Source organism: Silurus aristotelis, assembly GCF_946808225.1.
Source record: "Silurus aristotelis genome assembly, chromosome: 26".
In the NCBI taxonomy this organism is placed as follows: Eukaryota; Metazoa; Chordata; class Actinopteri; order Siluriformes; family Siluridae; genus Silurus; species Silurus aristotelis.
In genome coordinates this window covers 16,696,743-16,723,146 of record NC_139599.1, presented here as the reverse complement: position 1 = coordinate 16,723,146, position 26,404 = coordinate 16,696,743, and the positions used below count along the sequence as shown (strand labels likewise).

At 41.2% G+C, this 26,404-nt stretch overlaps 3 protein-coding genes across 3 annotated transcripts in view; all 3 read right to left on the bottom strand.

Moving 5' to 3' along the window:
• nova1 (NOVA alternative splicing regulator 1) overlaps positions 1-332 on the bottom strand; it is a 32,083-nt gene extending 31,751 nt beyond the window's left edge. The window contains exon 1 of the mRNA XM_083530832.1: positions 12-332. Coding sequence (XP_083386958.1) covers positions 12-192 — 181 coding nt within the window. The 5' untranslated portion in view covers positions 193-332. The remainder of the gene's footprint in view (positions 1-11) is intronic.
• A 1,424-nt stretch (positions 333-1,756) lies between these two features.
• On the bottom strand, positions 1,757-10,637 carry micu2 (mitochondrial calcium uptake 2). Its single transcript, XM_083530848.1, has 12 exons — positions 10,374-10,637; positions 9,459-9,594; positions 8,279-8,310; positions 7,855-7,930; positions 7,724-7,771; positions 7,388-7,470; positions 5,468-5,515; positions 4,883-4,983; positions 3,847-4,018; positions 3,608-3,716; positions 3,085-3,242; positions 1,757-2,972 (listed from the first exon to the last, which is right to left on the bottom strand). Exons 1-12 carry the CDS (start codon positions 10,569-10,571, stop codon positions 2,871-2,873), a joined length of 1,263 nt encoding a protein of 420 aa, XP_083386974.1. The 5' UTR covers positions 10,572-10,637; the 3' UTR covers positions 1,757-2,870.
• A 1,207-nt stretch (positions 10,638-11,844) lies between these two features.
• sptbn4a (spectrin, beta, non-erythrocytic 4a) overlaps positions 11,845-26,404 on the bottom strand; it is a 24,019-nt gene continuing 9,459 nt past the window's right edge. Inside the window, exons 4-20 of the mRNA XM_083530784.1 lie at positions 24,297-24,542; positions 24,061-24,150; positions 23,612-23,890; positions 23,285-23,415; positions 22,983-23,187; positions 22,585-22,830; positions 22,245-22,379; positions 21,348-21,592; positions 21,010-21,148; positions 20,787-20,871; positions 20,384-20,571; positions 19,236-20,155; positions 18,611-18,671; positions 18,142-18,395; positions 17,879-18,049; positions 17,533-17,575; positions 11,845-17,364 (exon numbers count right to left, since the gene is read on the bottom strand). Of these exons, the coding sequence (XP_083386910.1) occupies positions 16,942-17,364; positions 17,533-17,575; positions 17,879-18,049; positions 18,142-18,395; positions 18,611-18,671; positions 19,236-20,155; positions 20,384-20,571; positions 20,787-20,871; positions 21,010-21,148; positions 21,348-21,592; positions 22,245-22,379; positions 22,585-22,830; positions 22,983-23,187; positions 23,285-23,415; positions 23,612-23,890; positions 24,061-24,150; positions 24,297-24,542 (3,861 nt within the window). The 3' untranslated portion in view covers positions 11,845-16,941. The remainder of the gene's footprint in view (positions 17,365-17,532; positions 17,576-17,878; positions 18,050-18,141; positions 18,396-18,610; positions 18,672-19,235; positions 20,156-20,383; positions 20,572-20,786; positions 20,872-21,009; positions 21,149-21,347; positions 21,593-22,244; positions 22,380-22,584; positions 22,831-22,982; positions 23,188-23,284; positions 23,416-23,611; positions 23,891-24,060; positions 24,151-24,296; positions 24,543-26,404) is intronic.

Sequence of the window (26,404 nt, the reverse complement as noted above, 5' to 3'; positions counted from 1 at the left end):
GCCGCACTTACCCCCCGTGTTTGTGCGCTTGTTGCTCCCAGCTTCAGTCGGTGTCTCCAGCGGTCGCTTGCGAGAATCCGGCGCCTCGGGCTCCGCGTGCGAGGGCGGCGGCAGCGGGACCTCGTGCTGCTCCTGATCCGAGAGCACCGTCCCCGTTATCCCGTTCTGCTGAAGCGCCCCGCCGGCCATCATTTCCCACCGGAGGGGAGATGGTGACTTAAAAGATGTCGCGTGTTTCTATATAATATTTAGTATTGTTATTTTTTGGTTCTATATCTATATATAATTTGACCACCCTATAACCCTGTCCTGTTCCTCCTCCTCAGGGTCTAAGCCTGGGGGTAAAACCTAAACTGGCTCAATCCCAGCAAAGCGCGCTCCAGACTCCGACACCTGAGCCGCTTCAAGCCCGAACCCGGCCCACTCCCTCAGCACGGGGCAGCCTCCGTGCAGCTGCGATGCGTCCTGCTCGATCACAAGCACAGGAACTCTGCTGGTGGTTTGGGTTTTCTTTTTATGGACATTTCTTGTGGCATTTTCTTTCCTTTTACAGAATCTGAAAAAGCCTAAGTTCTGAGGTAAGTTTTGGGTTTGGGTGAATAAAGAAACGGTACTAAACAGAAGTCCAGCCGGAGTGTAGGTCGTTTTTGTGTCAGTATTTGTGGAGAAAAGTCTGAGCTAATTCGCTAATTTACCTCAGGAATAACGTTCTGGGAGCTCAAAGTTGTTCACTAAGGCGAGAGAAGTGCGGATAACTTTTACACACGAAAAAACCGAAATGTCAGAATTTACCCAGTTTTACGTGTTTTAAGTTGATCCTGACCACGGAAACACCTCAGACTCGTAGATTCGCTCTGAACCCCGGAGGAGTTTTTAATTTTTACCACAGAAATTATTATTATTATTATTTTCACTGTAATTCCGTTACTTCACATCAGCGCTCGAGCGCCATTCGCCGCAAGAGCGCGCGCACGCCACCCCACCGACTTATCAGCAGCGAGAGCGCGGAAATGCGCGTGACGTCACGCACGAGCGCTTCGACGCTCAAAAAGCTGACGGGGTAAAATTTAACAATCTGCATGAAATTTGTATCCACTTGCTGTAACAAAACAAACAAAACAAAACAAACAAAAAACTACCAAAACTTTCACACTGGTGTTTTTGTGAGTATATATATATATATATATTGTGGATTTTGTTTTGTTCACTTTTTATTAACCAAAATTTACTTGTAGTTCTGCCATAATTTGGTTATTTATTTAGATATATATCGTAGAATTTATTTTCAGATTTATTTTTTAATTCTTTGCATTTCTACCCTTATATATTCAGAAATAAATAATTATTCTGTATATTGTTTTTTTTTTTTTTTTTTACTTTTCCCCAAAAATATGTACTTGTATTATTGCCCTAATTAATTTTTTTCAACTTATATTGTATATTTCATTTATTTACAGCTTTTTTAAAACAAATATTTATTTGCATTTCTGCTCTAATATATTTTCTTTTTTTTTTATTATGTATAGTCCTTTACAATGAGAAAACAAATTCTTATTATTAATTGTATCAAATCATTTAGAAACATGTATAATTTAATTAATTTATTTATTATTTCATTAGTTTTACTTTAAACAAAGAAATCAGAGTGAATAGGCCTTTGCTCAAATTTACATCAGATTAGTGTCATTTACAAAACACAAAAAAGCAATAAAAATATCTGCACATACGCAGTGTTCAGTCCGTCTGAATACATCCCTGGTGCATTTTCTCTCCTCCAGATGAGGACATACAACAATCGTGCTCCAAACACAAGATCATCTCCGCATGCTGGTCTCACACTGCAGCAAGAAATCAATTCGATCCTAAATCTGCCCAAATACAGGAAATTTTTGGGTCATGGACCACATTGTTCTGTACATTAAATTGGCAGGATGTAAAACGGTGCTTTGAAAAACAAAAATATTTGAAACTAGAAGCTTTATAATGATTTTGCATTGTGCTGAAAGAGTTCAACATTCTTGTGTGGTTTTAACTTTTTCCCACGTTCCTCATGTTCTTGAAGCTTGTGGTTATTGTACAGGCAATGAGAATACACACCAAACCAAACAGGCCAATCAGACTCAGATTCAGACGCAGAAATCAGACTAAGGAACCCAAAATCTAGGAGTATTAAAGTACCAAAATATGAACAGTGTAATTCACAAAACAAAAGACATTTATGGCAGAAAGCACAAAACAACAATACAATATCTGGCACCAAACTAATAAAACAAAATTTCTTTTTATAAATTGTTATATAAATGATACATATTACATTAAAGCTTTGAACCTGGATGGTTATTAATAATAAAGTAAAAAGTGTTTTAAAGCTTCACCCTGTAGCACCCAAAACAACCAAACTCACCATTTCAGCTTAGCTTTTACAAAACTCTGTTTTGTTTTGTTTTATTTAATTTGATTTGATTTTGTATTTTTAAAACTTATTATACCCAAAACTAGAATCCCAATGTAGTAGCAGATGCTGGTTTCCTGTACACATTTTATACAATTCCTATCAATTCTATTGGATATTCAGTCAGTAATTCCCGAAGAGTAAAGCATCCTGGATGAAAATTATTGACATGCTGATGAATGGTTCTGTGTTACATAGTGATACTGGACACATACGATGTCGGAGACACACATTCTTCAGAACATCATCATCATCATCATCAAGTAAAGCTGATATGAAAATACACACACATGGTGAAATTGTGACACTAGAACTGAAAAAAAACAAAACACCGATGTGGTCGGCTGAGAAAGTGGCCGAGTGCCGTGGTGCGACTCCGAGGGCCAAACCGGGCCCCTGGAACAGGTGCGTTTTCCTTTCAGAAAGGACTGCTGCTGCGGCTGAGAGCCTCCTGAGCTCCTTTTAGCATTTCTTTCTTCACACACTTCCAGAAACCAGACACGCCCTGCTGAGATTGAACCTGTCAGAAACACAATCATGCAAAATCATGTAGTTGCACAAACTGTGAAAGAACAACAAAAATACAATTGAATCAGTAACAAAAATACAATCGTTTAGGTTCCATCCCTCACCCTGAGACCTCGCAGCATTCGGTCCTTCATCACGGCGATGAACTCTTCGTGGCTGAGACAGTTGTCTCCGTCTAGGTCGAAGATCTGGAATACCGTATCGAGGATGTTCTCAGAGAGCTCTTGTCCGGTGGCGATTTTCACGGCTCTCTTAAACTGAGCTGCAATAAATGCGGAAGGAAGCAAAGGGATGCTGTGTGTTACAGCGGCGTAACCAAAAATCAGCCCAATATCACACGGTCGTAATATTGATATATGACCAGTTAAAATGAGCTCATGATCTTATTATATCGCAGTAATTAAGTGAGGATCGCACTGAAAATATGTCTCAATATCAAAACAATATTATTTCCTTGTAAGAAGACAATCAGAGGTCATATTTCCATGAAATGCTGTTAGAGTTCCAAAATCTTGACAGAAGCACCGTTCACAAGGCAAAACGTTTGAATGCTACGGAATGGCTAACTTCAGTAATAAATGTTTATAACGATTTTTATCAACTTCGAATTAAAGTGAGAGGTGTTACCCATTCCAATTGGTCTGTTAGCATCGGCGATCATCTTCACCGAAATGGAGAAGTCCTCCAGGTTGTTGGTGAAGAGACAGAAGGCTTTAAATTCCTCAAAATTGATGCTCTAAACAAAAAGTCGATGAGACAGAGACCCACAAGACAAACGTCTTTACGTCAGAGCGTCTTATAAACGGACACTGCATTGAAAACATTACACAATTCCAGAGTAACTTCCCCAATGCTAAAACCCTTACCTGTCCTGTCGGGATTCTTCTCCTCAGGTTCTCCAAGTACTCAGTGTTGTTTTCTTCATTGGTGTAGTGCAGCAGCCAATCAGCAAAATCCTCCCTCCTCATTGTGTCCATGCCTTTGGAGAACTGCAGAAACTCCATCTCCTGCACCTCTGCCTGGAGATCCACCATGAACCTGCGAACAGCGGCAAAAAATACACACACTTAACACGCAGCTACACAAGGAACCAGTGTATGTGGATTTAAACATTTTCAGGTCAATATCCTATTTTACATAAATCCCATTAAAGGGACGACATCCTAAAAACTTTAACAACATAAAATCTTTAAAAAGTGCATTAATCATTAATCAGCCAGCTGACAAATCAATATATTAACAATAAAAATGTGTTAATTATTATTTATTACTACTATTAAATAGCACAAAATGAACACACTATAAGGACAAAAAGTATTGGAACACCTGACTTTTCCACCTGTATGTTTGCAAGGAGTTTTTGGATCCTGTACCATGAAATATTTGCTTTCACCTTTTCCAATGCCCCTGTGCAGAAAGCCAGCTCCATGAACATCTGCTCTTCATGGTTCGGAATGGAAGTTCTCCTGCTATAGTGCTCCAACCCTATTATACACCTTTGAGGGTAAATGTGAATGCTGACTGCACCCCGGTCCTCCTCACCTCACCTACATCAATACCTGACTTTACCAACACCCTTGCGGCTGAATGAATCTCCACAAATCTCCTCAAGCACACAGTCCAAAATCTAGTGGCAGAAGCGTGAAGCTAATCAGAAGAGCAAAAGGAGAATAAATGTGGAATGGGATGTTCTAAACGAAGCATATAGCAATCCTATGCTCAGGTGTCCACAAACTTTTTTCAATCTAGTGTATATTATATAATAGGGGGTTGTTGAATGTTACATTAAGTTGTTTGATACAAGGTAAAAAAACTAATCAATTCGAACCAACAATCAGGAAATTTGGTAATATTGATAACAATAGCTTGTTCAAAAACATAAGACTTTAGAAAAGAACAGACCTACAAAACTCTTTGTACTGCAGTTTATTTTGTCCCTTACGGCCAAAAAAGAAGGCTTGCAGCGTGGTGCTTGGCTCACTGACGTCCTCCAAGCCTGCTGTCTGAAAAAATAAAGCAGTAGAATAACAAACTCACACACACATTACACATCACTTCACTCTATAGAGCCTATAACAAGGTATTTGGTGTGTGTGGTGTGATTGTTTAATTTAAATATATTTAAATAAAAAATACAATTGTTGCTACATTTTAATCGGGTTCTGTCCGGACTAATTGGCCGTACAGCAGAACGCTGTTATTTGTTACTAAGCAACCACAAAGCGTGAACTACGGCGTGCTGAAGATGTTGGAAAATGAATTTGGAGACTCCTTCCATAAAAAACAATAACCAAAGATGGAATCCGTTTCGAAAATATCCTTTCTAAAGCCTGAATAACGACAATTTTTTGAAGTTTTGTTAAGTCGAAACGCTATCCATTAAAATCTTCACTCATTTACTGATATTTGATACGAAAATTACAAAAACTTTCATCAGAACGGTTGTTTGGTAAAACTCGACAATGACGACGACAAACACACACTCACCTCTGCCACATCTTTAGCCACCTTCCGTTGACTGATGATTTTCTTCAGCTTTGGAACAAAGACATCGGGTTATTTTTTTTTTACATCGTGGGACATTTTGTAAATAATTTTCTAACGTCTGCAGATCAGGGCAGGGAAGCCTTCGGCTGGTTGGAGTCCATGCTGCTGCAATGTTTGTTTTGTTTTTTTTCTCCTCCGCTACTGGGCCTCATTAGATCGAGAACACTAACATTAATCAACCCGTTAGCTAATGATAAGCATTTATTGTGCTGTGGCGCTCCAGCACCGAGGCGCTTCCCCACTTCCTGCTGCAGACTTTTGACTGAATCAGCACAACACTACTCTGAAATCCAGTCAGCATGCCAGAGTACGTACCTCTGGTCTGTCTGATGCGTCCGGGGAACAGCGTTAAAAAGAGACAAGGCAGCGTCAGTTGCCTACATTACCGACAATTCCGCATTCCTCACCATTCCAAGCAGCGTTAGCGCATTTTCTGGACTATGCATTATCAAGAATTTGTGCCAACTCGGAAGCTAGAAATCTGGATTACATCATTGCGGGGAAATGGGGGGCCTCCATGGAAGTGTCTGCTTCGTTAGCAACAATTTTACCAGCTAACATCAGTGATGCAGGTTTTGCTGAACTGACTTTACTGGTGGGTGGAGACAGCAGTTTATTGATTTCTGTGTGTGCTGGTATTGAATAGCTAAGAGCTAAGTTAGATCATTTGAAGATATCCTCAGAGGAAACGTTTCTTCAGCCAATCAAGTCGTCAGATCAACAAAAATGGTGTTGTTGAGGAGCTAGCTAACAAAATGGCTTGAACGGTAATTACACTAAGCCTGGATAAATGTACACACACACACACACACGCACACACACGCACACACACGCACACACACACGCACACGCACACGCACACAAACACACACTGCAGAATTTCTTAGTTTAATTTTTCTACTTTTAGTGTTGCTGTTTTTCAGCATTTAATATTATTTCCTGCACTGATACACGGCAGAGTTTAATCCCGCCAAGACAGGTGTGTGTGTGATCGATCCTGTACTTACAAAGAAATATTTCTAAAGGATTTATCTGATGCAGATTGACTCTAAGCAGGAAAACGTTCAAGCACCACATAGACTTCCATGGTGGCACAACTCATACCTGTACACAAATGATTTTTATACAAATATATAAGACGAATTGCTCCAATAAATTGGCAGAATATAAACCGGCATGCCAATTTCTGCACCATATTTCATCCTGTAGCATTTTATATCAGATGACGTTCTAATATTTTTCAGAAGAAGAAGAAGACTTCCCCAGACAGATCCAACGATTCCTCACCAATCGAGTGTGTCATAATCCAGAAAATACCGTAAACACTTCAATCAACCGGTTTACTTCTAATCAAACAACCATGTCCAGTTCTCATGAACGGCTTCTTTTTTTTAATCAAAGCCAACAGATTTGAATAATTTTCAACATGCTAACAATGCTAATGCTGCTTCCCTTCAAACCAGGCTCTTAAAGAGACAGCATGCTCAGGGGAAAAAAATAAATCACCCCATGGTTTTGCTCCAAGTATCACCATGGAGACCGAGAACATGGGGAGAACGTCTTCCTGATATCGAGAAGCCAAAAGTTGAGCCAAAAAAGAGACTAACGAATAAATATAGAGCAAATATTACATCAAATTCGGACAAAAGTATTGGGACACCTGACCTTTTCAGCCATATGAAGTTCTTCTCCAAACTGTTACCACAAAGTTGGAAACACACAGTTGTTCAAAAAGCACATGTTCAGGTCAGGTGTCCACCAACATTTGTCCGCATAATATATAGTTGTTTTATCATTATTATTATTATTGTTATTTCTACGAAGCGAGCTATTAAAACAATACGAGAGTCAGTAGTTCACCTTCTCAAACTCTTTCTTGTCCACCTGCTCGTTGCTGTCGATGTCGAGCATTTTGAAAGCGATGTTGAATCCCGTGTGTGGCTCTGAAATCACAGCACAGTGTTGGTTAGAACGATTCACTCGAGACTCCATCAGTTAACAATGAATTATTATCCGGTGATGAGGACGAGTTCCTGTTTGAGTCTGGTTCCTCTTAAGGTTTCTTCCTCAAAACTTTACGTCTGGTGTTTTTAATGCAACATCTCGGTTTCTTTTACCGACATGGAGATGTTCTGCTGCTGAAAAGCTGGTGGACGAGAAGAAACGAGGAGAATGAGGAGGACTCGAAGAACTTACTGGTGAGGATGGTCAGCAGGAACAGGTATTCTGTGTAGGAGATCAGCCCTGTAAACACACCACAAACAGAGTAAAGAGAGGAAACAAGACAAGTGCAGTGGAAATCTAAGAGTGAGTGTGTACGTGTGTACCGTTGTCTCCAATTCCTCTGAACAGGTTGCTTCCTGCCTTGGCTTTGGATGCCACTGTCAGCATCTTCTCCATTTCCTGTAGAACAGCCAATCACAATTATTATCCCAAAAACCCAAGCTCATGTGTTGAGCTCAATGGTTTAGATGTTGAGTTTAAATTTCAGCACCACCATGTTGCTACTGTTGGGCCCCTGAGCAAGGCCCTTAAACCTCAACTGCTCAGTTATATACATGAGATCATTGGAATGGTGTCTGCCAAATGCCATAAATATATTTGATTGCGTAATGATTATGAGGAAGGTTTCCCACTGAACTCCATGATGATTGGTACAAACAAGAATCAAAACTATATAAAAAAAAACATCTTACAACTTTTTACACTTTTATTTGTTACAGAAAGAAATTCACATGGATTTACACTCACCATGTTGGTCAGGTGCCTCTTGTGCAGTTTATCTGAATGGGAATAAAAAGAAAGAGCGATGAGACACTTTAAACAAAGCGTTTTCTCTCTGATCTCTGATATAAACGTCATTTTAGAGTGTTGAGAACGAGCCCATTTCTTCCACTGTTAGCTAGCGCTAGCTAGCACTAGCAAAGTTTCACCGTTAGCGGAACTGAAATAGCCAACAAACATCTGCACTACATTCACAAATCCTACTTCTAAAACAGTAACAGACGTCTTTGTCCAGAAGGACATGTGGAACTTATTTATAGATAAAGATAAGACTACAATGTATATTTTTATATGTAATGAATAAGTAAATATCTCATGAATAATAGCCATGTTATAGATAACAGAAATAAAGTTATAGATTTTCATGACACATTTATATAATGGTAATATCTCAATAATAATAGTTTCATGTGCAATAACTTGTATAACCATCACTTCTCTGCCACCTGTTTCACTGCAGCTACACATTTCATTTCGCCTAATTTATACCCTCATATGTAGATTTATTTAAAGTTTTCTTTTTATTATTTAAATTTATTCGTTATTTAAATTTCACTGTGAGCAAATGTAACCCAACAATACAAGAAAGTTTTCTGATTCTGATATCTGAACTGTATTGGCAACAAAAACACATTAAAAAGACTTTTCCTTGCTTCATCCCAAATCTTTCCACCACGTGAGAATGAAAACTCAGGCTTTGATCTTATTCACAGACCAAAAACACACAAAAAAACGTGGAGAAAACGCACTATATTGAGTTAACGACTAAAACAATGGCAATTTTATTTGAAGAAAACCCTGTCTGAATTGTGAAGGATGATCTGACCTACAACTCACCTGCTGCGTTTGAACTCATCTTGTGACGTGTGTTCATTCACGTGCATTAACCCATAAAACTGTGGTTCATATATTACATACCAGCCTGAGGGGCCATTTCTGCCTGACAGATTCACACTGTATATGTTTATTACACGTAGTGTGTGTGTGTGTGTGTGTGTGTGTGTGTGTGTGTGTGTGTGTGTGTGTGTGTGTGGGCACAGCTGGACATTTTATTACCTTTGCACTGGACACACTTTGGCAATTAGCTAACAAACAGGCCTGTGAATGAGCTTGGAGAATACAGTAATGAAAGAAGTGTGTGTCTCACGTTCTGCATGCTCCAGCAGGATGGAGTACAGGAAGTCTCTGGGCGTCATATACGGCTCCAACTCATAAATCACAGAGGCAAACTGGTTGAATCGCAAACGGCGCATCGACACTGCTGGAGTACGGGCGTCATCATCCTGAAAAACACACGTCACACGTGAGCTTGGCCATCACATCAAAACGCAACGCTGTAGAAACGTAAGAAAACACACAAATAAATGAAACCTAAACAAGATGCATAGAAGCTGCAAAACCTGAGCATAAGATTTCTTCTTTTGAACATTCGATTCCACGTTGAGTTCCCATTTCCTGTTATAAGAACCTCCGCTCTCCTGGGAAGATGTTCCACTAGGTTTTGTGAAGATTTATTCAGACACAAGGGTGTTAGTAAAGTCAGGTACTGATGAAGGTGAGGTGAGGAGGTCTGGGGTGCAGTCAGTGTGAAGACAGAATTGGAGCTCTATAGGAGACCTTCCACACAGTTCCAACCCATGTAAGGAATTGTCATGCTGGAAAAGGTTTGGCTCTCCAAGTTTAAGTGTCTTGTTTTTACATTTAAAGACCACCAACTTTGTTTGAGGAAGAACCACATATGTCTGGAAGAGTCCAAATAATTTTGTTCATATAATACATGCATATGCGTGATGGCATCAACCATGTGTTTGTAGCGCTATTGTTTACCAAGTACCGCGATATACCGGAAATCGTGTTGCCGTTTGTATCGCGATCATACCGTGTCCGTGATATCGGTCCAGCCTTAACTTCAATCATGAATCTCAGGGAGTGGTTTGGATACACTGTGCACTATATAATAAGTACTTATGGGGTAAATTAGCAGTTTTCTGGTTGTTTTGTCACACCTTATACTTCTGTAACAAAACAAAACTCCATAATTAAATACCCCTCCGCCCCTTACCACGGTCTCTTTGGCGTACACGGCCGGGTGAAAACATTTCCAGCGCGGCTCGCGGTGATAGCGGAGAACCCCGCCGGCGACTAGGCAGCCCAACACCGCGCCTCCTACCGCCGGGTTCAGCGGGACCTTACTGCCCAGGCTCCAGGAACCCCTGAACAAGTTCCGCAAACTCGCCCCGAATCTGCCCCACGTCGCCATTTCACTGAACAGGAAGTTTGGATCACCTTTTACTCGCAATGCTGTCAAAAAGAAGTGGATCTGGCGCCATCTGCCGGTTTTTAAAACTCGATTCTGATTGGTCAGGTTTTTTTTTTAAACTAGTTTTCCAGGAAAGAATGTTCACGATGAAAACAAACAAACAAAGCAATATGGTCAGGAGTCACTCAAAGGTTTGTGGACACCTGATCATACCATTCACATATCCTTCTTTCTGAATATCCCACGTCCCACAGTCCTCATTTGCTCTTATCATATCCGTCAATCTTCTGGGAAGATGTTCCATTAGATTTGGTGTGATAATCATTCAGCCACAAGAATGTTAGTAAAGTCAGGTACTGATGTGTTCAATGATGTACGGAGGTGTTCAAAAGGATTGAGGGCAGATATAGCAGGCCACTCAAGATCTTCCTTCATAACTATAAACTAGATCTTTATGGAGCTGGCTTTCCGCACAAGTGCATTGTCATGCTGGAACAGGTTTGGGTTCTTAGATCAAGTGAGGGGAAAAGCATCCAAAGGAGTCCTATACAAACGTGTGCCTCTGACTTTGTGGTAACAGTTTAGGGAAGAACCACACATGGCTGGAAAAAATCAGGCGTCCCAATACTTTTGGTAATTGAGTGTATAAAAAGAACCTGATTCTATCCATTCCTGGATTCTACATGCTCCACCCCCCTAAATAAACACCCCACTCAAACACCACTCGTTTACCTTGTCCAAGCTGCATGTCAGATGTCTTCTCAATTTGAATACAATGAAGAACACACCGTATGAAACATATGAAATGTAAGCCATGTGGCATGTACACTCTCCTACACAGATGTGTGTTTATGTGTTTATAAAACACTACAATCATCATATAATTAAATATATGTAAATATATAAATTAAATTCAACTTAATTCATTTTTATTTGTAAAGTGCTTTTAACAATGGACATTTTCCCAAAGCAGCTAGTCAGAGATAAATAGGTTATAAAATATAAATTTATATGTTATCATTAAGTCCCTATAAGTGTTTTCCCAATGAGTGAGCCAGTGGTGACAACGGCATGGAAAAACTCCCTGAGGAGATATGAGGAAGAAAACTTGAGAGGAACCAGACTCAAAAGAGAACCCATCCTCATCTGGGAGGCATTGAATGTCCATATGCCTCTGTGTGTGTGTGTGTGTGTGTGTGTGTGTGTGTGTGTGTATATATGTGTGTGATGAGATTATTATCCACACAGCCCAAATAAAGACTCAACACCATGGTCATATATACAACTCTGTAATGAGTCCAGCAGACTACCAGTACATAATGTTTTAATGACACATCTCAGTTAATACACATTATCTGCATTACCCTTCCTCATCATTATCATCATCATCAAAATTATCATCATCAACATCAGTCCTTTTTGCTGGGGGTTCGAGCCCCATTGGATAAACATGCACAGCTGTTGCATAGGAATCTCCACTATGTTCTCATTCATGCAACGTATTAGTGGTTTTTCTTCTACGTTCCTTGTGAGAAATTGTTATTATTTCGATCTGGAAACAAAGGTGCACACACCCGCAATCTCCGCATAACGTCCATGATGTCCGGGGGCACGAGCAAATATCTCAAGCCACGTAATAACAAAACCCTTGGTGGCCATGTCTCATTTGTACAGCAGCAAACGAAAAATACAAACTTGTGAGTGCAAGGACAAGGTCAAGCCCAGCGATGATACAAGGGGCAGAGAAAAAAGTGGTGAACCAAGACCTGTCTATTGTCCATGTGTCAGAGAGAAGTTCCTGTAGAATGTTCTGGAGTTTTGAAATAGTGAGCATTGCTGCCCTCTCGTGGTGGAACTACAAATCTCTGGGTTTACTCGTGAAGAGCTGCTCCGTAGGTGGTGTTGGGGGAGAAGGGGGGGGGGTGCAGGTCAGAGATGCTGCAGCCACTGAAATCACCTCCAAATCATCTAGATGATGTAATATTGTGCTTTTTTTTAATGATGACCCCAATATCAGGCAAGAAGGGTGCAGTCTGGATTCTGTAGGAACTCTTGTGATGTAAAACGACATGTTGGTGAATTATCTGAGAGAAAGATTCTGGGTAACTTGTATCTCTCCACAAACATCGGAATTCATGTGGTAAGAAGTGACACATTCGTTAGATTTGCGCTCTCAGAATAGACTTAATAGGTAAAATCTCAATCAAATCAAGGGCACTACATGGGGAACCTTGTGAATGTGCTGTGATGGGAAAAGCAGGTGGCCTACATTTCACATAGGTCTCTTTGCCAAGACTTGAGTTCTTGTTCTGTCTTTCACCACTTTCTCTCTCTCTCTCTCTCTCTCTCTCTCTCTCTCTCTCTCTCTCTCTCTCTCTCTCTCTCTCTCTCTTTCTCTCTCTCCATTTCTCACACATTCAAACTCTCTGCAGGAGAAACGAGGGCGTTCTCCAGAGTCTAGATCAGTGACATATTCATTTTGCTTGAGGTTCATGTACATTTGCTACATACACTCACACACACACACACACACACACACACACACACACACACACACACACACACACACACACACACACACACACATGACTGAGCTCATCTCAGAGCTAGCTCAAAGTGATGAAGAAATCAGATCTGATTAGCTCTGTATGAGAAACAGTATGCTAATCTCAATGCTCAATGCTTACTGTTTTCACTATCAAGCGATGTCTTAAATTCCAACTTGAAAAATGGTAAGTGGCAAAAGATATTCGGTTTACACGTTACATGCTCTCTACTGGCTTCAATCTCAAATCGGATTATCGAAGAAAGCTAATTTTACTTGCTTGGTACGTTCACTAGGGACACCAGTGACATTTCTTACTTCCTTTCAAGCTGTAATTTGACCCCAAAATGTCTCTATTAACATTTAATGAGGTGACATGTGAAAGAAGAAGATAAAAAGCAAGGTTATAGTCGTTTCCCCCATTTTTCTGGTAATCAGACAAAATAAATGGCGTTAACGAGTGAGTGAGCGGGGAACCAAAAAAAATGTCGTACCACACGCTCATTCAGAATTATCCAGAAAAGATCAATCGAATTTGGTGCCTTTACAGCATTGTTTCGAATTTGCATAGAGATTGAGAAAACCCTTGATTAACCCACTAGCATGAATATAGGGGTCAGGAATTTTGACATTCAGTTAACAATAATGTGACGAGTTCCAACGATCGATTTACCACCCAAGATGATGAAAAAAACAGCTACGAGTACTTGTACGAGTACTAGCGCTTGTGCATGTTTTGTGCAAGTCGAGAACTAAAAACCCAGCGGATGCAATACAAACACATCAAACTCGATCTTGTTGGTGACGTCATGGCGCGTTAAATATAAAACCGATGACTTTTATGGCACATAAGTCTATGAGGCAAAAAAAAGTGCATCCACATGTCTATCAGAATCAAAGGAGATATGATCAGCATCTGGACTTTACTGTACTCACGTTTAAAAAATATAAAAAACCTTTTCCACAATGAAAAACTGGAAGACATGGTGGTGGTGGACGTGGTGGTGGACGTGGTGGTTGTGTGTAAGGGGGTTGTAAAGAATGGACGTAAATGTTAGTAAAAAATATGGCCGAGCTTGACCTCCAAAACAAGTAAGAGAAAGAGTAAAGAGTAAAGCGTTCTGTGGTTTGACGCTTTTGCAACACCACACAAGCGTATAAAACACACTCTGTGGTGGGAGCAATATTCTGTCCGGTCTGATTCTGGCACTGAAAGGTTTGTCAGCTCTCCACCAGGTAGAAACTTCACCTCCCTGCAATCGCTACATCATACAAATATATAAGTCACAGACTCCAACTTCCAACACACACCCACACTTTCCCACTCTCACAATACCTCATAGTCATTGGGTACAGATGTTAACCTATTAGACACACACACACACACACACACACACACACACACACATCATTTAAGACACTCTTATTCCCACATTTAACACAACGTCATTCGCTCGCTTTTGTGTAGCTGATGGTTTCTGCGACTTTGATCTGTTCTGATCTTTTTATTCCCCTGACCACGTTTCCGTCCCCGAGTTTCATAATTCCTCGCTAATCGACTGACTTTTGCCTGTTTTTTTGCTAATAATGGTTGTATGTTGAGTTATTTTTCAGAGAACAGTAAATCTGTACTGATATACAAGCTGCACATTGACTACCCCATAGTGTACTACCCCATACTGATTCCATACTGTTCTTTAAGGCTCCTGGGTAGGCTAGGTTATGCTAGTAGGTAACATTTTCACTCAATGAGGAAGAGTGAGAGAGAGGGAAAGTGTATGGGGAGATTGTTAACTCAGTGGTTATGTTGGACTTTTGATCAGACGTTTGTGAGTTCAAATTCTGGCCACTGCTGGGCGCTTGAGCGAGACCCTTATCCCTGTAAGTCGCTCTGGATAAGAAAGTCTGTCAAATGCCGTAAATGTGTGTGTGTGTGTGTGTGTGTGTGTGTGGGGAGTGAGTCCGTGTCCTCCATGCTTTATGCTGTAGCACCTGCAAGAGCTGGAGTGACTACATGGCTGTGAGCTGACAGTGTCCCTGCTGCATTGTCTGTGTGTTTGTGTGTTTGTGTGTTTGTGTGTGTGTGTGTGTGTGCGCATGGGGCATGTGTCTAAAAAAACCTACGTGAATGCATTTTTCACAATTAGCCCTCCGCCATGAAGTCGGAAAATAACCCCAGTTTAATCGAGTAATACGTCTTTTTGTTATTAGCTCGTTGATATTTCTGATTATTTTAAAAAGTAAATGAAAGTTTGGCATAAATTCAGTGTAGCTTTGTGTAGTACAAGTTTCCTGTTGACTATCATATATATACAAATATATTTATAGATATGTATAGATATATACAAGGTCTGTAACAGCATCACAACGGCACGAACGGAACTAATCAGCCAAGGTGACCCGGAGATGACGTCGGGACCGAAATCTCCGAGTTCCTTTGCCTTTAATTCAAATACTAACAATTCATTTTCACACAGTCGTCTAAGCAGTACAGGGAAGGTGGGCAAATTCTTCTCAGGCGCTCTCCACTATGTACCCCTGTAGTGTAAAGTTTTCAGACATACGCCAAAAATTTCTCCAGATTCATCACGAACAAGACTTGTTTAATTGCTTTGTCGTTAAGTGAGGTCATGTGATGATTAAGGCTTTTTTTTTTTTTTAAGTTAACCTTTCGACCTGCCCAGTGTATGACGTTTGGTTCTTTAGAATGCACTCAAGTTTACGAGGCTAATGTAGCTAACAAATCCCTTATTCACACAGGGGGGGAAAGTTCCTCGTGTTCAGAGTCAGGTTATGCGCACGTACTTGTGATACAAGACGACGTAACAGAAAAAGGTAAGCCGGTTTCCTCAGCTTATAAAATAGCACTTGATCCAAGTGAATGAAGTTTATGAATGCGTTCCGTTTAACCAACAACAAATCTAAAACGTTTACATCAGTATTGAGACTCTGTATTTAAACTAGCTGAACTTTCCACACAGCTTTTCATTCGAATCCTCAAAAAATCTCCATATTGTTCATGTGCTGACTTGTTTTGGAGAATTGGTAACTCTGAAAACAACAATTTTTTGTTGAAATCACTTTTGATTTACTCAAAACTAATGGCTCTAATTTTAGGTGACATTGTTAGCCTCGTAACTCTGGTACAAACCCGAACACACAATTTTCAGACACTGAACATATCCTGGTTCGGAGTGAATGTGTACAGGAGATACAGAGGTGTATATGTCAAGGATTAAGATCTAGAAGCTTTTACTGTAGATGAATGACTGGTTTAATATGATTAGCTACTGACGCATGGTTACGATGGCGGCCTAAATCGGTGGCACGTACAAAGTGTGTGTGGCTCCACGTGTGAGTGCGTCTGCATGTGGCTGATTTTCGATACCAGTCGTGAGTGTCCTTCACGTTTCACGTTTGCACACTTTTTCCTAACGCCCACCTCTTGCATATACCCACACACACACACACACACACACACACACACACACACACACACACACACACACACACAGGGGTAAATATGAATCAGATAATAAATCATCTACTGCATACATCATATTGCTTTTGTAAAGGAAAAAGGTTTGTCAGATATCTAGGGGACTTTTTTTTTGTCTTCGTTTACTACTAATTATTGGACGAGATTAAATTCCTACGCTTTTTGCAGATGGTCTCTTTGGATGCTGGATTTACAAGAAAAACCTCACCAGCATGTCATCGGGGGGGAGGACGGGCAGAGAAGTTAAAGCACTCGTTCTTCTTCTCTCCTCCACTCTCGGTGGATCTGTAGAAAGATGGATGGATTGATTGGTGAGCTGAGTGTCATCATTTACTTTTCCCCGAGGTGCTCGAACCCCTGGAACTCCGATCTCCTTTCTCCCTCTCCCTCTCTCTTTCTCTTTCCTTCTCTCTGGTTCCTCTTTCTCCTCGCTCTCCTCTTTCTTCTCGCTCTCCTCTTTCTCCTCGCTCTCCTCTCTCCCTCTCTCCTCGCTCCCTCCCTCGTCGCTCCATCCTCACTCTCTCCAACGTGTCCCTCTTTTCGGAGCTTTCAGAGCTTTTTTCCCCCTCTCGCTTGTCCGATCGGTCCGAGCGTTCTGACTTCTCTGACGGCTCCGCCCCCTCGGAGCGCTCCTTGCGTTCTGATTTGTCGGGGTCGGTGGAGGAGGTGGTGGGTTTCTCCCATTTGGCGATCTCCTCGATTTCGTTTAGGCTGGCATTTATGCTGTTCACCCAACGCTTCAGGTCCTCCTGAATACATCCACACATACACATGTTCAGTAATCAAGGAGAAAGGTCCCATTATGCATGAGACACAAAAAGAAAAAATGCAAGATCACCAAAATGAAGAGTTTTCATTTTCTGGATACTTTTCATAACCATTTGAATGAAATCTAGATCTTCTATCATTAGTCTTACCTCGTCTTTAGCCAGGAATATATAGTCCCCATCGGTTTCACTCCTGCAGTGGGTCAAAACAACACATGCCTCACGTCAGGGAGTCTATCATTATTTAAAGGTGAAGTCAGCACTTTTCGCTGTAATGTTATTTTTCCATTGGAGAACCCTGGAGAACCTTAGCACTTATAATACAGTATGCTGTCTCCCATTACACAGCATCACAGCTCCTCTTTTAACACATAATATTATTACAAGTAATGTGTAACATTAAGAAAAAATCTCCCACCTAAATCTGAATCAAGATTTTTCATGTGTATGGATGAGCACCTTTAATGTGTTCAGTAAAACCTCTCAGGAGTCTCACCTCAGAATGAAGACATTCTTCTTCTTTTTGTATCCGTTGGTGGTGTCGAAGGTACAGATGGCTAGATTGAGGAGAGGCTCATCATTGTATGGGGTCGTCGTGTTCCTGGCATCCTTGTAGAAGCCGATCTCACCTTTGTTGAGTACGCAGTACAGGTTCACCCACGACTTGCTGCAAATGGGGAACACTATTTATTATTATGTGTCCAGAAGGAAGATGTCACAAAAGTGGTATAAATCTATGTGTTAACACAAAAACAGCACCTGTTTGGGCTCTTTTCCTTGCCCTCCTCTTCGTGTTTGCGGTATAGGAAGCCCTCCTGGTGTACGGTATGGGTGGGTGGCTGTGGTGTGCTCGGCGCACTCTGAGCCGGGGCTGACCGTGACCGCCGCGTCTCCTCGGGTTCTTTAGGACGTGGTCGTCGACGTGGTTTTGGTCGGTCACGAGCTCGAGGCCGGTCAAGACGAGAGACAGGAGCGGAAAGACTGCTGCTAGGACGATACACCTCTCCCCTCGCCTTAAAGATAGAGAGATTTTAATAAATTTTTCTGTATGTATATTCCAAACTGTTCTAATCTTCCAAGTTTGTGTTTGCAGGTGGTCGTTATTAAGACACCAAGATGAGGGATAACTGAATGTTTTCACTTTGAGCAATACTGGAATAAAGCCTGATAGAGGAAAGAAATCGGTGTCTATTGGCTTTTGTTCGGTGAATGAAGTATCAATACTCACTTGGCATGCTTCTCTCTCCTGCACCTGTTCAACAATCTCAGCCATGGTGGAGCGTTTTTCCCTACACCAGCAAAAGAAAGAGGCGCGAATACATGAGTTAACATTTTATATTGTTTTAAAATGGATCAATGATATAAACAACAGATCAGTAGTTACACATCCCTCATGCTCTTAATACACTCCAATGTAAACCAAAATCTAGGTCTTAGAGTTTAGGTTGCAAAACACAATGAACTTGGTCTCCTCCAGACTTTCTATTCTGAGATTGTGCACAGTACATAGATAACATGATGGTGCTGTAGATCCTACATAGCGTCTGTACTTTTTTAAAAATTAATTCTGAAAGTTAGCAATCCACATTTAAATTCTGCTACGAAAATGCAGCTTTGGTTGAACTATAACGCATCGAAAAACACACTCTACACTTCATCTAGTGAGTAGACCGGTGAGACCATCACTCTCTGTGTTCTTAATTTTTACAAATGTAAATAAATATTTACTCTTTATTTTATGTGTCAAGCTAATTGACTAGCCATTTAGTCTTCATTACAAATGCATACGCACCATTTTTATTAAACAGTGATGTAATTAAAGATGTGCACAAACACACACATTCATGAATTACCCTGTTTGCTTCTTGTCTGACCCTTCTTTTCCCGACTCCTGGTCACTAGATTCATGTTTCTGAAGTCTGTGCCTGCTGCTGCCCTCTTGCTCGCTGGATGACTGGCGCTCCAGTCTGCGTCGCTGGTGCCTTTCCTGGCGCACAATCATGGGCAGCTCGTTGAGGCGCGCCTGAATCTCCTGCTCACTTGAGGTGTGCCGCCCGAGCCGGTACTCCCTCTCCCTGCGCAGGTGGTCCATCTGCGGGTCTGAGCGGCTTCCGCGGGGGTCCCTCTGCAACCGCCCATGGAGCAGCTCCAGGGATGCTTCAGTTCCCATTGGCACACCTGCTGGGACCAGGTGCCCAGCATGGGCTTCCAGCAGAGGACCTACAGCCTGGTGCATGTGGTTGATCCTGGGCTGCAAGTCAGCTTTGAGCTGCTGCCAGGCATATGTGGTTTTGGGTTCAGCCACACCCAGACCACTAAGGGGGTTAAGGCCATTGGCCCCTGTAACACCCTGTTGGTTTAATCCGGTGTAGCTGGAGCTGTCTGAGCCTAACATGCCAACTTGGTTTAGGCCAGTGTAACTCGAACTGTCCACCCCCGGAACACCTTGTTGGTTTAACCCAGTTTGACTGGAGCTGTTTGTGCCCAGGTCCCCGACTTGTTGGCTGAGCCTGTGGTAGGGAGAGCCATTCATGACGGGAACATAAGGATTTAGCGCAGATCCGAGCCTCTGGGCAAAAGCGTGTGGGGTATGTGTAAGGTCTGGAACAGATTTGGGCTCAAGGAGCATATCCTGCAAAGGGCTCCTGAAAAGAGAGGAGGAAGAGGACGACGAGGAAGAGCTGGGCACGAGGCAAGACAGAGGAAACATCTGTCTGTTGAGAAGAGATGATGTGGTGGACTGCTTGCTTTGCTCTTCTTTAAATTTTTCTGCCTAGAAGAGGAGGAGATTACAAAAACAATTCTAAATAAATTATTGAAATTATAAATAGATCTAGGGTTAGGGATGGATAGATAAATGGATGGATGGATGGATGGATGGATGGACAGATGACAAACTGGAGATACATAGGATGGGTGAACAGATTAGACAATTAGACAGACTGATGTATAGTTTGAGACAGTTGTAGTAAACAATTTTATTGTTAAATGTCATGCCAACCTGTCGTAAAGAGCTGAAGTGCTCCTTCCACGAAGACGCTGCCATGCGGAATGCTTCATGTCGGCGGATGAGCTGCTCCACCTCGTCAGCTCCGCCCTCTGCCTCGCCGCCGCTGCTCAGCGACTCCTTCGTCGCGTGCCACGTCCCTTCAGCCTTGCTTTTCTGTGCGGATTGTATCCGCTGCTGCACTGTAAATGCGAACAATGTCAATAATGTTAGAATGATACGGTTTCAGGCTCTCGTGCTTCTTCAGATCAGATCAACCAATTTTAGCCAGCTCAATGTTTTTAGGCTTCATTTTGATTGTGGTGTAAATTATGGCTGTAAAAAGCGAACTGTTAGGGGCTTTGTGTTGCATTTACACATGGCAGGCTGCAGTAATAAAATTAGCAGATTTGCTTACTGCGCTGGAGTTTCTCCCAGTGCTGCTCCCACTTATCATTCAGATCTTTCTGCTTCGCCATCACATACTCCAACTTCTCCTTCACCTACGTGCATCAGAGAAAGACAAACACAGGGTGGAATGAGGGAGAGAAACGGAAGAGCCTAAATTTTGTGTGTGTGTGTGTGTGTGTGTGTGTGTGTGTGTGTGTGTGTGTGTGTGTGTGTGTGTGTGCATTCTGTACCTCCTCAGCTGCAGGATTATGTGCCGCGAGAAGCATCTTGCCCATCTCCACACAGTGCATGAAACTCTTGCTTTTGCTCTCCATTTTACTCTTCAGGCTTTGGTGCTGGGAGATCATACACTCCAGAGAGGACACGTCCCTGAGACACATACACAACTAATCAGCACATAATCAATCCAGAAGAGGATAAATAAGATGATATTTCCTACTTATTCTCTCTTTCTCTTCATATACAATCAGTAGAGCTTGAAAGACCAATAAAAGTCAAGGCTTCATCTGTCATGTCAAATGTTCATAAGATCTCCATGTTGTGTGTTTGTATACATAACGATTCGTACCGTGCGTCCTCGACCGGGCCAATTTGTCCAATGATGCCATCAGTCCACATGCTGAGCTCACGCACCATGGCGAAGAACTGGATTTTGTCCGTCACCGTGGTAACCTGCACGCGGCTGCCCTCACACGCCAGGAGGAGCTCCTTCCATGCATGCATCACTTCCTGCTCACGGACCAAGATGGTGTCGGCTTTCTCGCCGGCGTAGATCGCACGCAGCTGAGATGCGTTCTCTTGCAGCTGCCGCACCTGATCGTGTCAAAAATGCCAAATTGTCAGAATACATACAATTTTGTTTAAGGAAAGTATAGATACGCTGAATAATTGAGCCCAATGCAACTTTTGTGGACCTCAAAAGTCGATGAAATGGCGATACAAGTCATTGAGATAAGAATGATGAGCTTTGTAAGGAATAAAACAGTGTCTGCCGTAGAAGTGAAGCCCATTTGAATGAGCTGTTACTGTGGAAGCAATCGCACATTAAAATCAGTGCATTAATTTAAACCTGTGCATTTGCACTACAGTCAGAGCTGCTGTTAGCGAGAAATGAACGCCAGAGGTGTCAGAATTGACAAATCAGAATTGAGAATTTATCAAAGCCGTGCTATAAATTAAGCTGGATGTTAATTAGAAGGTACAGTAAGTTATTGAGGGGGTAAAAAATTATTGAAAAAATAAAGATATACATGCCAAATTAAAGTACAACCAGCAGTGTTCAAGTGTGTGCGAGTGTATGAATGTAAAAGAGTATAGCGGAGTGTATGAGTGTATAAGACAGTAGTAAAGTAAATAAAAGTGTATGAGAGTAAAACAGGGGATATGAGTGTAGCAGAATGTTTTTTTACTGTGTGTGTGTGTGTGTGTGTGTGCGTGTAGGTGTGTGTGTGTGTGTGTTCCTCACCTGTGAAACAAGCAGCTGCAGAGAGTGTTCAAAGGAGTGCAGCAGTCTCTGTAGGGTGCCAGGTTTGGCGGTGCTCACCTGACACGAACGCACCTCTGGTAACTGCCTCATCTTCCCCTCAATTTGCAACAGCACCTAAACACACACACACACACACATATATACACACACACACACACACACACACACACACACACACACACACACACACACACACACACAATGCAAGACTGTAATGCGATTATAATTAAACTAAACTACGAGTGTTTTTGCTGCGTGTGTGTGTGGGTGTGTGGGTGTGTGTGTGTGTGGTTTGAGTATTAGAGGATGATGTTTCAACCTCCTGGCAGTTGGTGAAGAACTTGTGGAGCTGATGTGATGCAGCGAGCATCTGTGCTCTGGTCTCCATCAGCTCCTGCAGGTCGGCCCACGACTCGTTCAGGCCGTCCTTCCACTCAGCGATGGTGGCGGCGTCAGCGTGGCCGCAGTCGATCATCTCGTTCACCATCTTGTTCACCGAGTCCATCTGCCTCTGACCTACGGCGCTCGTTTCAGCCCGGAACTCTGTGAACTTCTCCTGCAGCACCTGCACACGACCAGATCATAACACAGTCACTATGAAGATCATAAAGATGATCTCATCAATTGTGTGAAAGTGTGTGTGTGTGTGTGTGTGTGTGTGTGTGTGTGTGTGTGTGTGTGTGTGTGTGTGTGTGTGTGTGAGGGATAGAAACTGACTGTGACATGCTCCAGGTCCTGGCCGAGTTCAGTAGAGCTGGCTACAGCTTCTCTCTCAGAGATCCACTTCTCCAGAGCCTCCACCTCCTTCTTTAGCTGGTAGAGCCAGTACTGCTGCTCCAGCTTGGTTTTCTTCTGCTCCACCAGGTCCTTTAGGGAGACGTAGAGCCGATCGATATGCGCCTGCTGCTTGGTGATCTGCTCACTGACAAGGGGAACCAACATATAACTAACATATAAGTTTACTTGTACAGGTGTTTATCTAGGTGTTTATCTGTTAAGGTGTTTGGGTAGGTGTTTACCTGTCAGGGTGTCCAAGCTCCAACATGCGCCGGCACTGCTGAGACAGGAATCCCACAGTCTCTGCATAAGTCTCCACCTTCTGCTCTAAAGCCAACTGTTCCTTCAGCAGCCGTAATGTGCTGGCTTCATCCTGCAGACACACACAAACACACACACACACACACACACACACACACACACACACACACACACACACACACACACACACACACACAGAGCACACCATAAGGAAATAATGGAAAAAGGTGATTAATAATCAGAAAATGTGAAAATTTGTAGTTCGTAAATGTCCATGTGTACCACGTATATGTTCTACATGGTCTTACACTGCCGTTCTCCTTATTGAGAACATGAAGCTTTTGCCCGCTGAGCCACGACTCTGCTTTGGCTGCCTCCGTGTAGTACTGCTGGGCGTGGCTTACTGCATCCAGCATGACCGTACGACGCTCCGCCTCCACCTGTAGCACCTCCCACAGCTGCCTCACGTGCATCGCTCCCTCTCGGACGATCTCCACCTCCGGAGTGCGAAGGGCGGCGACTGCCTCGGCTCTCTCCAGCACCTCTTCCACACGCCCCTTTCTGGCCTGCATCTCCATCTGCAAAGCCTGTAAAGCAAACAAGCAAACTGGTATGCAGTGAAAACTCTGTTTTTCTATGTAAAATGTAATGGTGTGACAGAGAAACATCGCAGGAGAGAGCTGCAACAGAAATCGCATGTGACTAACTGATATTAAAAAACTAAAGTTTGTTTGGCGCTTATTCTTCAGAGTCTCACCTCATGGTTTTTAACAAGCTGCTGAACGCTCTGCATGTTGGTGCCATATTCCGTAGAGGATGCCAGTGGTAAACGCTCTTGAATCCACAGCTGTCAGAAGAAGCAGAGCAAAACATCACAGAGAAAAAGAGAGAAATTATAAAAACCAATATAATTTCATCAAAGTGCAAATACATGCTGTTCGATCCAGCCAGTCAGAAAAGCAGTAGTGGGATCAGAGAAGAACAGAGGCTTACAATCTCATCTTCTAGGTCCTGTGTGACTTGGTGCATTTCTTTGGAGGCCAGAAGAATCCGCCTCCTTTCTTTCAGTGGCTCAATCAGGCGCACGATCCGTGTCTCAGCCACACCCCCTGAGCCCTGGACCTCAAGACCCACTGGCCCACGTTGCAGCAGATTGGTTTCATTTCCATCACTCTGTAAGCTAATGTCGGACTTTGGCTGAATCAAACCAGGGTAGAGCTGCATCTGAGCCTCCATTAACTGAGAGACAGGCAGAGAGAACATTTACTCTAACAGATGTTTGTGATTCTAAAACCCATAAGACTCCATTCATTGTTAGCTACAAGCATGATGTGGTATGCCATAGTACAGTACAGTACAATATACTATAGTGTATATAGCATACATGGTATTCTATAATATAGTGTGGTATACTTAGGGTACATGGTACAGTAAGATGCAATGCAGTATAGTATAGTATAGTATAGTATAGTATAGTATAGTATAGTATAGTATAGTATAGTATAGTACAGTATAGACTGGTATAGTATAGTATAGAATAGTATAGTATAGTATAGTATAGTATAGTATAGTATAGTATAGTATAGTATAGTATAGTATAGACAAGTATAGTATAGTATAGACAGGTATAGTATAGTATAGTATAGTATAGACAGGTATAGTATAGTATAGACAGGTATAGTATAGTATGGTACAGTATGGTATAGTTTAGTATAGTATTGTGTAGTATATGCTGGTATAGTATAGTATAGTATAGTATAGTATAGTATAGTATAGTATAGTATAGTATAGACTGGTATAGTATAGTATAGTATAGTATAGTATAGTATAGTATAGTATAGTATGGTACAGTATGGTATAGTTTAGTATAGTATTGTATAGTATATGCTGTATAGTATAGTATAGTATAGTATAGTATAGTATAGTATAGTATAGTATAGTCTGGTATAGTATAGTATAGTATAGTATAGTATAGTATAGTATAGTATAGTATAGTATAGTATAGTATAGACTGGTATAGTATAGTATAGTCTGGTATGGTATGGTATGGTATAGTATAGTATAGTATAGTATAGTATAGTATAGTATAGTATAGACTGGTATAGTATAGTATGGTATAGTATAGTATAGTATAGTATAGTATAGTATAGTATAGTATAGTATAGACTGGTATAGTATAGTATAGTATGGTATAGTATAGTTTAGTATAGTATAGACTGGTATAGTATAGTATAGTATAGTTTAGTATAGTAAAGTATAGTATAGACTGGTATAGTATAGTACAGTATAGTATAGTATAGTTTAGTATAGTATAGTATAGACTGGTATAGTATAGTATAGTATAGTATAGTATAGTATAGTATAGTATAGTATAGTATAGTCTGGTATGGTATAGTATAGTATAGTATAGTATAGTATAGTATAGTATAGTATAGTATAGTATAGACTGGTATAGTATAGTATAGTATAGTATAGTATAGTATAGTATAGTATAGTATTGTATAGTATAGACTGGTATAGTATAGTATAGTATAGTATAGTATAGTATGGTATAGTATAGTATAGTCTGGTATGGTATAGTATAGTATAGTATAGTATAGTATAGTATAGTATAGTATAGTATAGACTGGTATAGTATAGTTTAGTATAGTATAGACTGGTATAGTATAGTATAGTATAGTTTAGTATAGTAAAGTATAGTATAGACTGGTATAGTATAGTATAGTATAGTATAGTATAGTATAGTATAGTATAGACTGGTATAGTATAGTATAGTATAGTATAGTATAGTATAGTATAGTATAGTATAGTATAGTATAGTATAGTATAGTCTGGTATGGTATAGTATAGTATAGACTGGTATAGTATAGTATTGTATAGTATAGTATAGTATAGTATAGTATAGTCTGGTATGGTATAGTATAGTATAGTATAGTATAGACTGGTATAGTATAGTATAGTATAGTATAGTATAGACTGGTATAGTATAGTATAGTATAGTATAGTATAGTATAGTATAGTATAGTATAGTCTGGTATGGTATAGTATAGTATAGTATAGTATAGTATAGTATAGTATAGTATAGTATAGACTGGTATAGT